Source organism: Cibotium barometz, chromosome 55 (genome assembly GCF_041138505.1).
Source record: "Cibotium barometz isolate CiBa-2024 chromosome 55, ASM4113850v1, whole genome shotgun sequence".
NCBI lineage: Eukaryota > Viridiplantae > Streptophyta > Polypodiopsida > Cyatheales > Cibotiaceae > Cibotium > Cibotium barometz.
Window position 1 is genome coordinate 38,211,123 of NC_141100.1, and position 16,635 is coordinate 38,227,757.

Here is a 16,635-nt window from a genome sequence, read left to right on the forward strand (position 1 = left end):
TCTATCAGACAGCTGTTGGTTGCCTCATTTATGTATGCATTACGAGGCCGGACATTCAGTTTGCACTCACAGGTGAGCAGGTTTATGCATAGCCCAGGGTCTCAGCATTGGAAGGCAGTTAAACGCATCTTTCGCTACTTGAGTGGCACCATACATCTTGGGCTGTTTTATCCCAAGGGAGATCATTGCCGCCAGATTTACATGCTTTTTCGGACTCAGATTGGGCTGGTTGCTATGACACAAGAGTGTCCACAAGTGGTTTTTGTTTCATGCTCGATAGCTCATGCATATCTTGGTTGAGCAAGAAGCAACCTACTGTGGCCACTTCTAGTTGTGAAGCTGAGTACATGTGGCAGCTTTCACAGCTACGGTTGAGTGTGTGTGGCTCAGATGGCTTATGGTGGCTGACTTGGGTGTTGGACAGGAGTCTGCCATCTCTATCTACACTGACAGTCACAGCGCATTGGTAGTTCCGAGAAACCCAGTTTTTTATGCTCGCACAAAGCACATTGAGGTGCATCATCACTATGTCAGGGAGAGACTCTTAGCAGGAGAGATTAGCTTGGCATATGTGCCAACACACGACAACCTCACCGATCTTTTCACAAAGGCGCTTCCTCGTCGTGAGAAGTTTGAAGCTTTCCACAAAGCTTTGGGCTTGCTCCCCTTTGTGGACTGATCTACTTCGGGCATGGCACTTCCCCATACATGAGTGCCAGCTCTCGTTCACACCATCACTCCTAGGGGAGATTTGTTGCCATATATATAGGCAGTGATGTGTGTGAACACACTTAGGACCGCCGGGACACTTTTTCCCTCTTTAGCACGTTTTTTTCCCCCGGCTTGTATATATCCATTATTCTATCTATTTTCGAGCTTTTCCCCGCCTTCCTACGCTACCCAAATAAAAACACTAAGCACAACATCCTTCTCTTGAGACATTTCACATGTGTGTATGAGAGAGAGAGAGAGAGAGAGAGAGAGAAAGCGGGAGGGGAGGGTAGGGAAGAGGAGGGGGAAGGTATGCAGAATTCTACACATCCAAAAATGAAATTTCCTTGTATCCTTTGAAAGGAAAGGACTCGAGGAAGAAGAGAACACGAAGACAATACTAAGGAGATGCCAAACCATAAAAGGATTTGAAAAAAAAGAAATGGAAATTTTGCAAAGCCAAAAATGCCCTTTTAAAAAGCACGACAAATAAGTTGACTTGGGTTTGAGTTGTAAGTTCATAAGCCCTATACAATATATTAAGTTGTACTCCCACTTGATGACCTTGTGGAGCAGATTAATCCTCCAAATCAAGACAATTTTAATCAAAATCTTCTTTGGCTAAAATTTGTCATAAGATGCAAACCATCAAATACACAATTCTTAGAGATATTACATGAGAGATCAGAGAGCCCAACATGCCGAGAACAACTAAGTGCGCTCTTTTCTTAATTATGTTAGGACTTTACACACCATGTTACCGAGTTTTTAGGCATACAATCACTTAGGGCAAGTAAACTTTGTACGACACAAGGCCTTGAAAGGCTCTTGTAAGTCTATCAAGGGTTTTTGCAAAGAAGATAATAGCCAGCTCTACAGATGTTGTAGGGCCAGCAGTGTAGCAGCAGTTAATGTCTAATTAACAAGAGGATTCACAACATGCCCAATAAATACAACAATTCCTGTCATATCTTCCTTTAAGACGAAGAGAAAGGGATGATCAACTATGAAATCTTCAGGTGATCCGAGGTTAATGGACCTAAGCATGACAACAGCCGCAGTTGCAGCTGCCGCCTCTGTTCCTTCCTCATTGACTTCCACAAATGCCTTGTGAAATACATTGCTGATAGAAAGCGACTGACCCCCAGGTAAATCCGCCATGTCAGAAAAGTCCGCTTGATTTGAAAATGGTAGCTCGAGGCCAAGCTTTGAGAGCGCTTTTGGCACTTCATACCCTGCTGACACTTTGAACCTTGGGAGCTTGAATGAACCTACCTCTACCTCATTCCTCTTCACCAAGGTCCGTTCAAGAAAATTAGAACTCAAGGTTCTTTCTAGGTCGACAAGGCCTGTCCTGTTATTGGGTAGGACAACATACATAGAAAAGGACCTTCCATCCTCTCCCTTGCTGTATGGTAATCGGAGAACTTTGAAAGAATCATGAGTAGAAATTTCTTGTTTCTTCTTAGTGGTCATCATGGGGATGCTAACAGTCCCCCCATTCAAAAGATAAAAATTCCCCTGCGATGTATCAGAGACTTTAAACTTTTTCTGCCAAGCACCTTTAAAGTACAGGGCATTTGCAAGGACCAGTTTGCTGTGCTGATCTAGTACACCCACAGGAAGGATTTCCTCGATTTTGCCCTTTGTTTCATCCGTCACCCATGTGTTGATCTCCACTCTAGCATTTTCTGCCTGCATGGAAGCCAAACAAATAGATTGTATTGGTAAGTTCATACAGTTCCCTTATTTTCTGCTCATCATTAGATTTGATTTTAACCAATATCATGTTTTACAGTACCAAACTCCCTCAAAGATAACGTCATCATGAATTTTCCAATGCTTTATACTCAGCATTTTTTAATCTGATCTATCTATTCATGGTCAGTGTTTGAGCTATATATTAAATGATGGAAGATTGCTCATGAGGTTGATGGCAACATGGTAGGCTTGTATGTGAAGCTGATGGCTTATCTTCAACAATTTAGTAGTGATTCGACCCTACATACCTTGTTTTACATGAAGGATCCCAAGGAAATATATGTACTAAATATGTATTGGTTGTGAGAATGAAATGTTACAATGTAATACCATTTGTATGTATGATAAATACCTTAATATGGAAGATAATGTTACTGCTTTATGAACTTAGTGAATGCGAGTGCTCAGTGAACCTTATGCCTACATGGGTTGGTAACTATTGCTTAATAACATGACAAACACATGCCAAGGGTGAAGACTTGTGGATGTGAAGAGCATGTGAAAGAGAGTGCAAAATTCGATACTCAGTGGGAACATGCATTGGACGCCACAAGACCATGTCATTTCTTGATACGGAATGGTTGGCTTTACTACAAAAGTCGACTCTCTGTCTTGAAGTAGTTAAGGGCCATGATTCTCCATGACACCATCATTGGTGGCCATAGGAGCATGAACTCAACATTGGAGAAGACCGAGAAGTAATTTTACTGGCCCAAAATGAGGCGGAAAGTGTTCACGTATGTGCAACATTGTCCAATTTGTCAAAAGGTGAAAGCGTCACATGGAAAGAAAGCAGGTTTGTTACAACCATTGCCAATTCTCGATGGCCCTTTCCAAGATATCTTCATGGATTTTGTGACAAATTTGCCTCCTAGTCGAACGTGGTTGATCGTTTTAGCAAATTCATTATGCTTATTCCTTGCACAGCTAATGTGACTACCGAAGATGTTGCAGAACTGTTTATCCACCATTAGTACCCAATTGGTGGCATACCTAGAACCATTTTATCAAATCACGATACCAAGTTTACCTATCGTTTTTTACAACCATTGTTAGACAATTTTGGAATTAAGATTAATTTTTCCAGTGCATTCATTCCACTCCTAGACGAACGGCCAAACAAAGATTTACAATCGATTGGCATTCGACGTGCTGAAGTTGTTACAAGTATGAAATTTATTATATTTTTTATGCTCAATATTTTAGAAAGAATATATGCTCGAGTAATATTTATGTAGGAACCAACCCTTAAATCGAATGTGCGGACAACTTAATTAAAGGTTGCACCTTAATTAAAGGTTGCACAAGGTGCAAATGGTAAATGTGCACAAGGAGCACTTTAGTTTGATTAATTTATTTAAAGGTTACACAAGGTGCAAATGGTGAGTGTGTGTGTGTGTGTGTGTGTGTGTGTGATAATTATTGAGGTGTGATAATTAATTGGAACAACTAATATGTTTACATTTGTGAGATAGGTGATGAGCAATGCAAGTGTGTCGCACGTGGAGGATCCTATTTTGTGCCATCTCAAATGTTTATGATGGAAGCCACAAAAGTATAAATAGGATAAGTGTCTTGCCAATTTTAGTAAAAGCAAATCCCAATTATATATGTGCACTCTATTATTGGCTCAAGGACTAAATTTTCAAATATGATTAAAATATTCATGTTGTGAAGAGAGCCTCATGCATGGGAGGGAGATTGAACCCAATCTTGTGTCGTATTCTTATGGTTTCTGTCTCTTATTTCCATCTATGGCAATTGGCAATTGAAAGGTATTTATTAAGCTAAACTATATGGCAAATTGACTTGAAATAAAGATCCGTTTCAGTGGTATCAGTGCACAAGGCCAAGTACAAAGGAAGGACAAGCTTGGACAAATAAACAAGCCTACAAGCTTGCCAAAGCCAACCATGAGGAGCACTTGAAAATCACTATCAAAGCAAGGAAAAAGCCCACGCTGAAGCCTGGTGAAGCCTGGAGGCTTAAGGAATTTAAGACTATATATACCTAGATAAATCCAAGAACATGTCCAAATTTAAGACTATGTTCTTTTAACCATTGGATAATACCCAAAGGTCAAAACTAGGTGGAAAACTACTAGTTGTTTTCGAAAACTATAAAACCACTTTCTTCATCACTAATCCTCTCCCAAATCAAAGACCATAGATGCAATTAGCATAAGGAGCAACTCAAGTTCGACCTTCAGGGTTTTCAAAGGCTTTAATCCATCTCTCTCCATACGAACGGCGACGGGAGATTTTCTTCTTTTCTCTCTTCTTCTTTCTCACAGTTGGCGGCGACGGTAGCTTTTGATTAAAATCGTCATTTAGTTTGATTTTTTTTTAGTGTAAGCTATAAGGCTTTAAGCTTTTAATAGCTTCAAACTTAAAAGCTTAGAGCTTAACAAGATAAAAGCTTTAAAAAGCTTAATACCCAACTTTGAATTTTATTGCCGTACGCAGCAGCAATGACGGCCAATCCAAAAAAAAAAACTTACTACACTTTAAACTTTACATAATGAAGCTTATTTATATATATATGTGTATATATATATATATATATATATATATATATATATATATACTTTCCAAAGCTTATAAACAAGCTTAAATTTTTTAATCTTTATTATTATTATTATTTTATATTTTAAGATAATAATAGTAATAATAATAATCACCATCATGGATTTTTTGTCACATGCAATCTGCACTGTAGTGCAGATTATTATTTTAAGATAATAATAGTAATAATAATAATCACCATCATGGATTTTTTGTCACATGCAATCTGCACTGTAGTGCATGGTGACAAGCTAGCTCATCATCATCAGTGCAACATTATACAGTATTAGTACCTTTCAAGATGATATTTGTCATACCCCGTAACCCCATTGTAATCCTCAATGCAAGATAAGTCAGGCACAAGCTACGTAGGTCATCCTCAACCTTGAACAGTCAGTCAATCAATCCAAGTCCCTTAACCCACTTGAAGAGATGCATTCATGCATGTAGAGTCAATAGAAACCTTAGGGTTTGCATTAGAAAGCACTCTACATATTGCATATCATTCATCCATTTCATCTAGACCATTGCATAACCCCTTAGATATCATCTAGTATTTATTAGAATATTTATTAGGATTTATCTAGTATTTTTCCCACAATTTTCAACATTTCAATACCATTTATCAATCGTGTAGCATTTTATGTCCAGTCGACCAACATTTAATGCCAACCGACCAGCCCTTAGTGTAGTATAAATAGGCATGCTTTGCTCATTCCTGCATATCATCTCATATCTCAACAATCAGCCTCAAGCGCTTCAACGTTTCAATCTTCAGCCCATAGTTCACTTCAGCAACCTGCGTTTTGGAGAAGCGTTTCATCCTACAGCCATAGGAGCATCAATGCATGTGCATCCAGCCCTCCACCAGCAAAACGCAACAGTTTTCAGCATTCAGCCATCAGTAAACCTTGCATTTTCTGCATACATACAGTTTTCAATATTCATATCTTCATCGTTTTGCTACAGCCACTTAGTGAACGTAAAACTCAGCATTCATATTCATTTACAGCATTCATACATAGCCTAGAACAGTCCCAAACAGCCCCTATCTCAATCTCAGATTTGCAGTGATGGGAGAGAATTAGGGTTTCATGTGGGAGACACACACACACAGAGAAGAAGGGAGAGAGAGAGAGAGAGAGAGAGAGAGAGAGACATGTGGGGATAAGTCAACTCATAGTGTGAGTGTGTGACTCCTCTATCACACATGTATATTTGCACTAGTACACATAGTGCACTTAGTACATTAAGAGTACTAAGTATACTATGTACTATAAAACACATGGGCTTGAACACACTATAAGGGTGGGCATAATGCCTTTACCCCAACAACCTCCCACTTAAAGGCAAAGTACCCTTAAATGAAGGAAAAGAAAAATCAGCATGTACATGATAATATACAAGGCCATATCAAGGCTGAAACTGGCCTCATCCAATGCCCATCAAGTGTCTGCAATGAGCAAACCGCTCTGGAGGCAAACTCTTTGTCAACAGATCAGCCAGGTTGTCATCCGTATGAATCTTGACAAGCTGAATTTGCTTGTTCTCTATCACACCTCTGATGAAGTGATACTTCACATCCACATGCTTCGTCTTTGCATGAAAGACAGGGTTCTTTGCCAACTGGATGGCACTCTGACTGTCACAATGCAACAATGGAATATCCCCTGTATAACCCAAATCAACCACTAACCGAGATAGCCATAATGCCTACTTGCAAGCCTCTGTGGCTGCAATATACTTGGCCTCCGTAGTAGATAAAGCAGTGCACTTCTGCATCCTGGATATCCATGACACAGCACCTCCTGTGAATGTAAACACATAACCGGTAGTAGACTTCCGGTTATCTGGATGACCGGCATAATCCGAATCCGTGTAACCATGCACTAATGCATCCTGTTTGCCAAAGCATATGCACATATCCTGTGTGCCCTTCAAGTATCTCATGACACCTTTCACTGCTTCCCAATGCTTCTTGCCAGGTTTGGCCATGTATCTAGAAACCACTCCCACTGCAAATGCAATGTCCGGCCTGGTAGCACCATGGCATACATAAGACTGCCATAAGCTGAAGCATACGGAATCTTGGCCATATCAGCCCTGTCATTATCCGACTGTGGGCTGTCCATAGCACTGAGTTTTACCTATGGAGGCAAAGTACTAAGTGTACTATGTACTATAAAACACATGGACTTGTACACACTATAAGGGTGGGCATAATGCCTTTACCCCAACATGCAGCCCTTCCTCATTCCATTGGGAAGAGTGCATAGGCTCGAGATTGGACATCATTGGTGTTTCTACAGCCGTGTACAATTCAGCCCGACTCTTGGTCTTCCGGGATCTTGCGTTTGGCTTATCGTCAGTCTCTTCAAAGTAATAAAGCAAATACTATTCCGGTAACGAGATAGGGAGCCCTTCAGTGGGTAATTCGAGACCCCGTACGGTGTACAGTTTCCATCTCTCTCTCTCTCTCTCTCTCTCTCTCTCTCTCTCAAATCTCTTAAAGTTTGAAGTCTTAAAGTGGATTGCTAAACTCATGAAACTCAGGATACAGAAGATGGTGTGAGCATTTGTGTGACACGATCCTCAATTACGAATACTTCCACTGCATGTTACATGTTTACACTGTCAATGACTTCTTTTTTGAAAAAGAGCTTAGATTAAGCTTAGTTTTCTAATGCTTAATTATTATTATTATTACTATTTTCTCCTTCTCCCTTGGGCTCCAATGAAACAATCGAAGTCGACGAAGTTCCAACTTAAATTAGTAAAGTCTTACCTCAAAGATTACAAGAACTTATAGCCCTCAAAGATTACTTATGAACTTACAAATATTATAATCTCAAAGGTTTTAAATTTTGAAGCTTTTAAAGCTTACAAACTTCAAAAGGAATTCCTTTTAATGCTTAATACCTTTTAAACCTAATAATTTTAAAAGCTTAAGCAAGTTTAATTGATTAATAGATTAAGCTTCATTTACTTACTCTCAATTGAAAGTACAAGTCACATTCAAGAATTTAAACTTCCCTTTTGACTATTTGATTTTAAAAAATGATAATTTTTAGTCTCATCATTTGGCCATTTATATGGTTTTCCCTAGTTTCTCGTGCCCAAATGTGGCCAGTTTCTCGTGCCCAAATGTGGCCAGTTTCTCGCACCCAAATGTGGCCAATGTGTGGATTCGAGAGTTCTGGATCCGAGTTATGTGCTTTCCGATGTGCCAGATTCCTGCACAGATATGCCAGTGTTGTACATGTTCCATGACCGGGAGATTTGTCCATAAATCAAGTGCACATGCACACATGTTCGCATGCATGACATTGTTTTCGCATGATGTGTATTCGTGTGTTTGCTTGCTATGAATGTCCAGTTCATGGGTAGGCATCGAGTGCCTTGTATTCTAACGTGTTTTGTGGCCTGTGAACAGGTGATAAGTACGTCCGAAACCTTTGTTTATTTCATTAAATTTTATATGTACACCCTCTTGTTTACCTAGGTGACCATAGGGAGTGGGCTGGGCACCTAGTAAGTAGCCCAAGCCCACCCATGTGGCACAAGGTTGGTGTGGAGACTAGCAAGCTCATGCATGCTTCCTTCTCTCTCACGTATCATTTTCAAGCGCCCATCCTTGTGCAAGCTCTCTTCATCATTTTTGCTTGTACCAGCATCCTTTTGCAAAACAGAGCACATCTGAAGGCGTCTCATCTCATCCCTTGCGGCTGCAAATCGTCATCTTTCATTGCTACCCACCTTATCATCGTTTTTTCTCATGGAGGGCTGAATTTTCATCTATTGGTGAAACTAAGCATATATAGTCAGATCAGGGAAAAAGACTGTACTTGGATCATAGAGACCAATGCTTTTTTCCTCATTGTTGAGAGGCACAGCCGTTGATTCTTTTCCATAGAACAATTTTTGTCCGGAATTTACTTCATCTATCGAACTAAACAGAAATTGAGTTCTCAATTTACGGATCCATCGGTCCAACCTAAACCCATCCAGTCCCATGGGTTAGCCAATCGCCTAACCACTGTAGTGATGGGATCCAATTAGGAATTTGGCTAGGTTTTGTCCCGGGTACCAGGGAAAAGACTTCCCTGGCCCCCTAGTTGGATGTTCATGCAAACATAAACTAGTAACACCACTTACCCACCCAATATGAAATTGCCTTTTTCTCAGCATCAGCTATCTTTAAAACATTCCTTCTATAGGCTGGGGGCATCCCATTCCATGCCTCAAACATCAGTTTTTTGCAAACCCTAAATTTGGTCATGTGCAAGCTGCCACATCAGCAACCAGCCTGTAGGGGCTGTCCATTCAGCTTGTGTGAAGAGTCTGTTGTGGCTGGAGGGTGTATTGCTGCTGGTCGACGACATCTACAGTGCTGAATTCTATTTTGGTGCTGTTTCGGGCAGCCAACGTGCCCGATTGAGTCTGTGAGCGGCGCCGGTGACAGCCAGGGAGACTCTAGCGTGGTCGGAATAGTCTAAGGACTAGCTGCTATTGGAAATTGGTCCCATGAATGTTCTCCGGTGTCAAGAATTGAGCTTTCAGCCTAGATCTCGTTGTGTGGAGCGTAGGTTGTGCTAGTACGGGCACACCAGACCAGTGTGTGGACCCGGAACACCAGGGAAACTTGAAAGGCTAGCATCACTTCCGGAATTGACAAGGTCTGCTGGAAGGTGGCTATGACTATGGAAACCATCTCCGACAAACTCTGGTTTGATGATTATTGCATTATGACAAATCTGGCTTAAAAGCCTGTGGACCATTGTACCACTAAAATACTCCAATAATATACTTAGTATTGAGGGGGGGGGGGGGGGTCGGCCTAGGATTCCGGCCCCGGTGTAGTGTTACTGAGCATTTTCTCTTTCCAGTTTCGTCTATGTCTTGCACGTATCATTTTCAGGTGACCATCCTTGTGCAGGCTCTCTTCATATCGTTTTTGTTCCTACCAAGTGCTACAGGCATCCTTTTGCAAAACTGAGCACATTGGTCCCTTGCGGGGGCGATAAATCCGACAGAGGAAGCTTTTACTTGGAGAGATAGCCGAGTAGATACCTAGGGGATAGCCAGCTATTCATTAGCGTTCCAAAATACGGTACACCATGGGTAGAATCCGTGTGGAATAAAAGACGCAGTAGTAGATAGCATGTTTCAATGAGTTCTTGCCAGTAACCACGCCTCATTTCATCCCTTGCTGGTGCAAATCATCGTCTTTCACTGCTACCCAGCTGATCATCATTTTTGCTCATGGGGGGCTGAATTTTCATCTGTTGGTGAAACCGAGCATACACAGACTGAGGGCGTCCCATTCCATGTCTCAAACATCAGTTTTTTGCAAACCCTGAATTTGGTCCTACGCAGGCTGCCACATCAGCAACCAGCATGTAGGGGCTGTCCAGGCAGCTTGTGTGAAGAATCTGTTCCGGCCGGAAGGTGTATTGCTGCTGGTCAACGACATCTACAGTGCTGAATTCTGTTTTGGAGCTGTTTCAGGCGGCCAAAGTGCCAAATTGAGTCCTTGAGTGGCGCCCGTGATAGCCAGGGAGACTCTAGCATGGTCGGAATAGTCTAAGGACTAGCTACTCCCGGGAATGTTCTCCAGTACCAAGAATTGAGCTTTCAGCCAAGATTTGGTTGTGAGGCGTGTAGGTTGTGCTAGTACAGGCACACCAAACTAGTGTGTAGATGCAGAACACCAAGGAAAGGCTTGCATCACTCCAGGAACTGACGAGGTTTGTTGGAAGGCACAAATACGGAAATCATCTCCGACAAACTCTAGTTTGATGATTATTTCATTATGGCAAATCTGGCTTAAAAGCCCGTGGAACATTGTACCACTAAAATACTCCACTAATATACTTGATATTGATGGGAGAGTTGACCCGAGATTCCGGCCCCGGTGTGGTGTTACTGAGCATTTTCTCTTTTCACTTTCGTCTATGTTTTGAGCTGTCATAAAGATCTTAAGTGTCTAAGTGTTGCTAAACCACGATACGGTGCCCAATACGAGCTTACACATTGAAGGGTTTATAACATTTTCACCCTCCTTCCTCATGGTGTCTTGGGAAAAGAGAAAGCTTAATTAAGCTTATGAGATAAGAATTTGTTACATTTTTTTTCCATAAAGACCCTTAAGTTGTCACATCACTTCTCTTACAAAACCAACATTTGAAATAGGTTCTCGCCTCTCAAGTTTCACATGAATTTATGGACTTAAAATATGAGACCCATAAAGTAAACTTGACTATCAATGAACTACTAGTCAAAGTAAACTTAACTATCAATGAACTACTAGTCAAAGTACCCCTTGGGCATTTTCTTGTATATATATTATATATATACCTAGATGAATCCAAGAACATGCCCAAATTCACCTTTCAGGAACGTGCATGTTAATTAATTAATTCAAGGACAATCTTCTTGCTTTATTTTTGCTCGACAAATATACTTTTAGTGTATTAAGCTAATTTGGCAAGAAGTTTCGGTCAGGAATAGTTTTTTCCATGGAGTTATCATACCACACGACACGTAACTTTTACTCTCTCTTTCTATTTTAGTCTTTCTTTTTGGTTCAAAACCTCAAGCATAGGTGAATATCTACTCCATCCATGATCCTACTGTCTAGCAACAATTTGATTCCCTTCGTGTGCTCCCGAATCAAGAACGACAGTATTGAGAGGACTTTGAGAGACAAGTTTTCGACGTCTTCTTGACATAATTTGGCTTTGACTGTAACTACAATGGCTAACCAGTCTTCAATCCAACCACTCCTCTTGGCTCTTAGAAACACTTCAAGGCCACACATTCATAACTTGGGGGAAAAGCTCATCGACTATGAACCTTCTCCCAGATATTTTCTTGACAGATGGAGACCCTTCATGCTTTGGGTTCATGGAACTATTTGGGACTCGGCAACAAAAGTGATGGACTTTGACAACACTTCCCTAACTCGAAATGCCTACCCAGACACCTTATCTAAACTTTAGATTTTGTTTTTCTCCAACATGGTTACGGAAATACGACTCCATATCCCAAAGACCAAAGATGAATTTCCGATTGTAACCATTACCCTTCTCATGAATACTTTTCCTTGCCAACTCTTTTAAATGTATGAATGTGGCGTATGACATCCTTGACCATAGACAACTTCTTTGTGCATTTCTCACTTCAAAAAATTATACTATTCTATAGCTTCATGTACCTTTTATATGTTTTGTACTACGTCTATTTTCAAACCAATTAGTTACTATAAGTTTAAATTTACTAATTTGGAATCATAATTCGACATCGACCAAGATTAATTGAATTTTAAAGGCAAGGTTCCCCTCATTTAATACTGTTTCGATTTCACACCGCATAATATTTTTAAACATTATTCTTTTACCAATTATTAATATTTGTGTCACGTGCACATCTGAATCCAGTGCCACATAGACATGACTATTCCTTACAACCGCCGTAAGGGCAAAGTTAGAGGTCATATATGGGTAGTTTGGAGCCAATTTGGTGGCCCTATAGGTGCCCGGAGGTGCCCAAGACATGCACCAATGGTTGGGACATATTATGGACACAATATGAACACATTTTTTATGACTTTTAATGGCCTGAAAAGTGAAAACTGACTTGATTACGACTTGTTATCACTTTACTATATGAAGGCAGCTCACGGGTCATTTATAATCGACAAAGATTGCAGAGCCAACATGCAGTCTAACAGTTTGGATCAACCAAGTACATCTCCAAATCAGCATTTTCCATTAACGACAGTAAGCATAAGTTCATTCATATGGGTCCACGCAATGGGCTAGCGCATGGATAGTGCACACTTCCACCTATATGACCTCATTGGGCGCCTGTGGCCGGAACTCAAGCATACCAGAGTCAAGCTCGCACATAGAGAGGATTGACGCCTCGGAGTGTGGGCTAGATCCGCCAAAATAGACAATTACAATCGATAAGATGGCATGACCAATTAAAGTCTATGTTAGAGTGATTGCTTGATTTTCATTTTACATGAGTTAGATGCATCAGATTGAAAATCCATTACTGTTTTGTGAATGTGGACGGAAAGAGCTTTCATTTGACTCCCATATTGGGGTGTCCCTAAAATCTAGGGTCGGGTCCTAAAAAATAGGAACCTCGGTTTAACCTAAGAAGGCTAACCCTAAAAAATAAAGATTTTCTAAATTTTAGAAATCACTTACTATATTTAGTAGTTTTTGCATTTAACTATGCTTACTAAATTTGGACGTTTCTATTCCTTTGGCAGTTGACACCTCACCACAGAAAGTTCTAGAAGAATGAACAAGTGTCCCAACACTTGTCACTTGAGCTCCAAGTGTTCTAGAAGAATGGACAAGCGTCCCAACACTTGTCACTTGAGTTTCCAAGTGTCCCTCTACTTGTCCCACCTTCTAACATGTGTCTGGACACTTGTCTTTTTCAGCCTTACTTTCCCTCTTAAGCCTTGAAGCTCTCTTTTCCTATAAATACAACTCTTTTCCTCTCATTCTACACACAACTCCCTTGCTGTAAATCAGTTCCTACTCACCCTAAAGCAACCCACACCACTTGGGTACAACCTCTACCTCTCCATCAACGCTTCCACATGATGTAACTACTCCATCTTCCACATTTTCCATGCCGTCCATTATTGCAGCAAGTCTATAAATGAGGTTTCAACTCTCTTAGTACTCCAATTTTAGCTTTATAAAGTCTCTTTTCCCTTCATCTTTGGATCAAGTACAAAGTTGCAACTATTGTACAGCTCTACATCAACAAGAAGGCTAATTACTCACTCTCCCATTCGGGCTTCTCACTATCTACGTATTGTAAGAAAATGCATTTGTATACTTGCTTGTTTTTGTATGTTCATTAGCATAGACTTTTGCATGGTCTGTGAGAGTGAAGATTGCTTCTTCTTCACTCTCAGGTTGATTGTAACTGAACTCAATCCTAAAGTACTTGGATTGAGCAAAAACAAATTCCCATCTTGGGGGGTTGTCCATCTTCAACCCTCAATCTGGCTCCATTATGTCTCTCAACTTTACTTCCAATATGTATCGCTATCTTATGCACATGTGTTGTAATTAATTTCAGCATTGAGCTATTTGGAGTTAGTTTTGTTATTCATCTATTTTAAGTGTGAAATAACCATCGAAAATAAACGAAAATATTAATTGTTAAGCATATCACGTTGTATGGGACGCTTACAATGGTATCAGAGCTTTAGCTTGATCCTATGCCCCCTACACTGGTAGCGCTTGCAATTAGTATTTTCTTTAGTTACATGCTAGTACGACTTTACTCTTTGCATTTTCTTGTTTTCATAATCATACTCATCCACTGGAGACTCAAGCTACCCACGAAAACCATGTGGGAGAGCAAAGCACTCTTTTGAAAGCAATAAAAAGCCTTCGGGAGGAAAATCAATTAATTCATCAACAACTCTCAAATATGGAGGCTACTGAGAAGAATAGTGTGAAGAAGGAAAGAGGTCGATCAGTCTCAAAGAGGCATCATCGAAGTTCTTCTTCATTAAGAACGTTTTCTTCTTCTTCCTCCTCATCTTCATCAGATGGGAGTTCACACAATTCTCGTGGGCGAAGCTATCAAAGACGGTCTCATCAACATCCTCGCAAACATCGTCGATTACCATCTTCTTCTCCATCTTCGTCTTCGACTTCTTCAGCATTAAGTTCTGGACATAGAAGAAGGCAATCAAAGAGGACCAAATCCTTATTCCAGCTTGAAAAGAACAAATTCAGAACATATGATGGTTCTCGTAACACCGATCTTCTTCTTAAGTTTATTAGTCAATTTCAAATTTTATATGGTCATGATAACTATAAAGAAAAAGAAAAGATCAAGTTTACAGCTCTTCATTTAACCGACTTAGCTCACACTTGGTGGACGGGGTTGGAATGCGACCATGCTTCCCCAAAATCTTGGAGGTCTTTTATTCGAATGCTGAAGGCCCAGTTTCTTCCCGTTCATTTCAAAAGAGATGTGAAGATGGAGTGGAATCGGTTTTGGCAAAGAAAGATTGAGTCTCTTGATGATTATACGAAGAGATTTTGGGGAAGCATTTCAAAAGAGATGAGGAAGTTCCAAGGTGGCCTACACTTCAGACTTCGTACTGCTCCAATTTGAGAGAACTCATAGATCATGCAAAGACATGGAAAATGGAGCATGGCAACAACAAGGTGCTTCAAAAGAATGAAAAGAAGAGGCCCTTTGACAAGGAGGATAATTCAGCCACTAAAGGAGGAAAACAGCAACAAAGGCAGCTACCAACTCAAAAAAAGATAAGGCCTTATGGACCTTCCAATGCCCCTCAATTCCGCTCCAATATGTATTCCCAAACAAAGCAGATCTTTGAAGAAGAAAAGCAACGCTGAAGGGAAGTCCTTCAAGTGTGGACAGCCAGGTCACATCTCCAAACATTGTCCCAACAAAGGACAAAACAAACCCTCCAACAACTCCATACCACAAGTCGCAATCAATGAGATAGGAGATGTGGTGGAGAACACAACTCACACACCAGAGATGCACCAACCATTGAAGGCTTGGGGTCAAATGCAAGGAAAGCAAGCTCTTTTCTTGATAGACCCTGCAGTCAATGAGAACTTCATCTCTTGGCAATTAGCAAAAGAGCTTGGCCTAAGGAATGAAGATATGGATACTCCATTGGAACTACACCAAGTTGTTCATCCTGATGATGGAGATGCGGAGAAGACAGTTGTACCTTACATCAACAAGCTGAAATTCCAACTACAAGGCTACAGTGATCAAGATACCTTTTGCATCGCCAATCTTGATGGTTCTGATGTGATTCTCGGCATGCCTTGGAATCACAGGGTAGATTCAGCTCTCTACTCCCAGAAAAAGAAGGTGGAATTCAAGCATAGAGACAAGAAGTACGAAATCCAAGTTGGAGTAAGTAGAGATACCATACCAATGGTAAGCCATATGCAAGTCTCTCGAGCCATTAAAGATTGTGTGCAATGTTGTTTGATTTATGTGAATGATGTCCATAATAGAAAAGAAAATATGAATGTTCAAAACCAAGAGAAAATAAAGCTTTTGGAAAAGTATGTGGGAGAAACAAGAATTAGGGTTAGGTTAATTCATGTGTGTGAGACATACACAGAGAAGAACAAGGGAGAGAGAGAGAGAGAGAGTTGTGGGGATAAGTCAACTCATGCATTGAGTGTGTGACTCCCCTATCACACATGTATATTGCACTAGTACACATAGTGCACTTAGTACATTAAAAGTACTAAGTGTACTATGTACTATAACTTATGGGCTTGACAGGCACCAAGGGAATGGTATCATAAATTTGATACATTCATGAAATCACAGGATTTCAGGAGAAGTGACATAGATCACTGCTTGTACACTAAGAAAGCTTTGGATGGCAGTCTATTGATCCTCATCTTGTATGTTGATGATATGTTGATTGCCGGGAAATCTCGTAAAGAGATGGATGCCTTGAAGAAGAGGCTGCATCAAACCTTTGATATGAAGGATTTGGGTGATGCAAATCACATCTTGGGTATGCGGATACTTCGGGACAGAA

General features: G+C 40.5%; 1 protein-coding gene across 1 annotated transcript in view; it reads right to left on the minus strand.

Moving 5' to 3' along the window:
* Positions 1 to 1,410: 1,410 nt before the first annotated feature.
* LOC147607723 (serpin-ZXA-like) overlaps positions 1,411 to 16,635 on the minus strand; it is a 52,950-nt gene continuing 37,725 nt past the window's right edge. Inside the window, exon 2 of the mRNA XM_086790362.1 lies at positions 1,411 to 2,406. Coding sequence (XP_086646488.1) covers positions 1,627 to 2,406 — 780 coding nt within the window. The 3' untranslated portion in view covers positions 1,411 to 1,626. The remainder of the gene's footprint in view (positions 2,407 to 16,635) is intronic.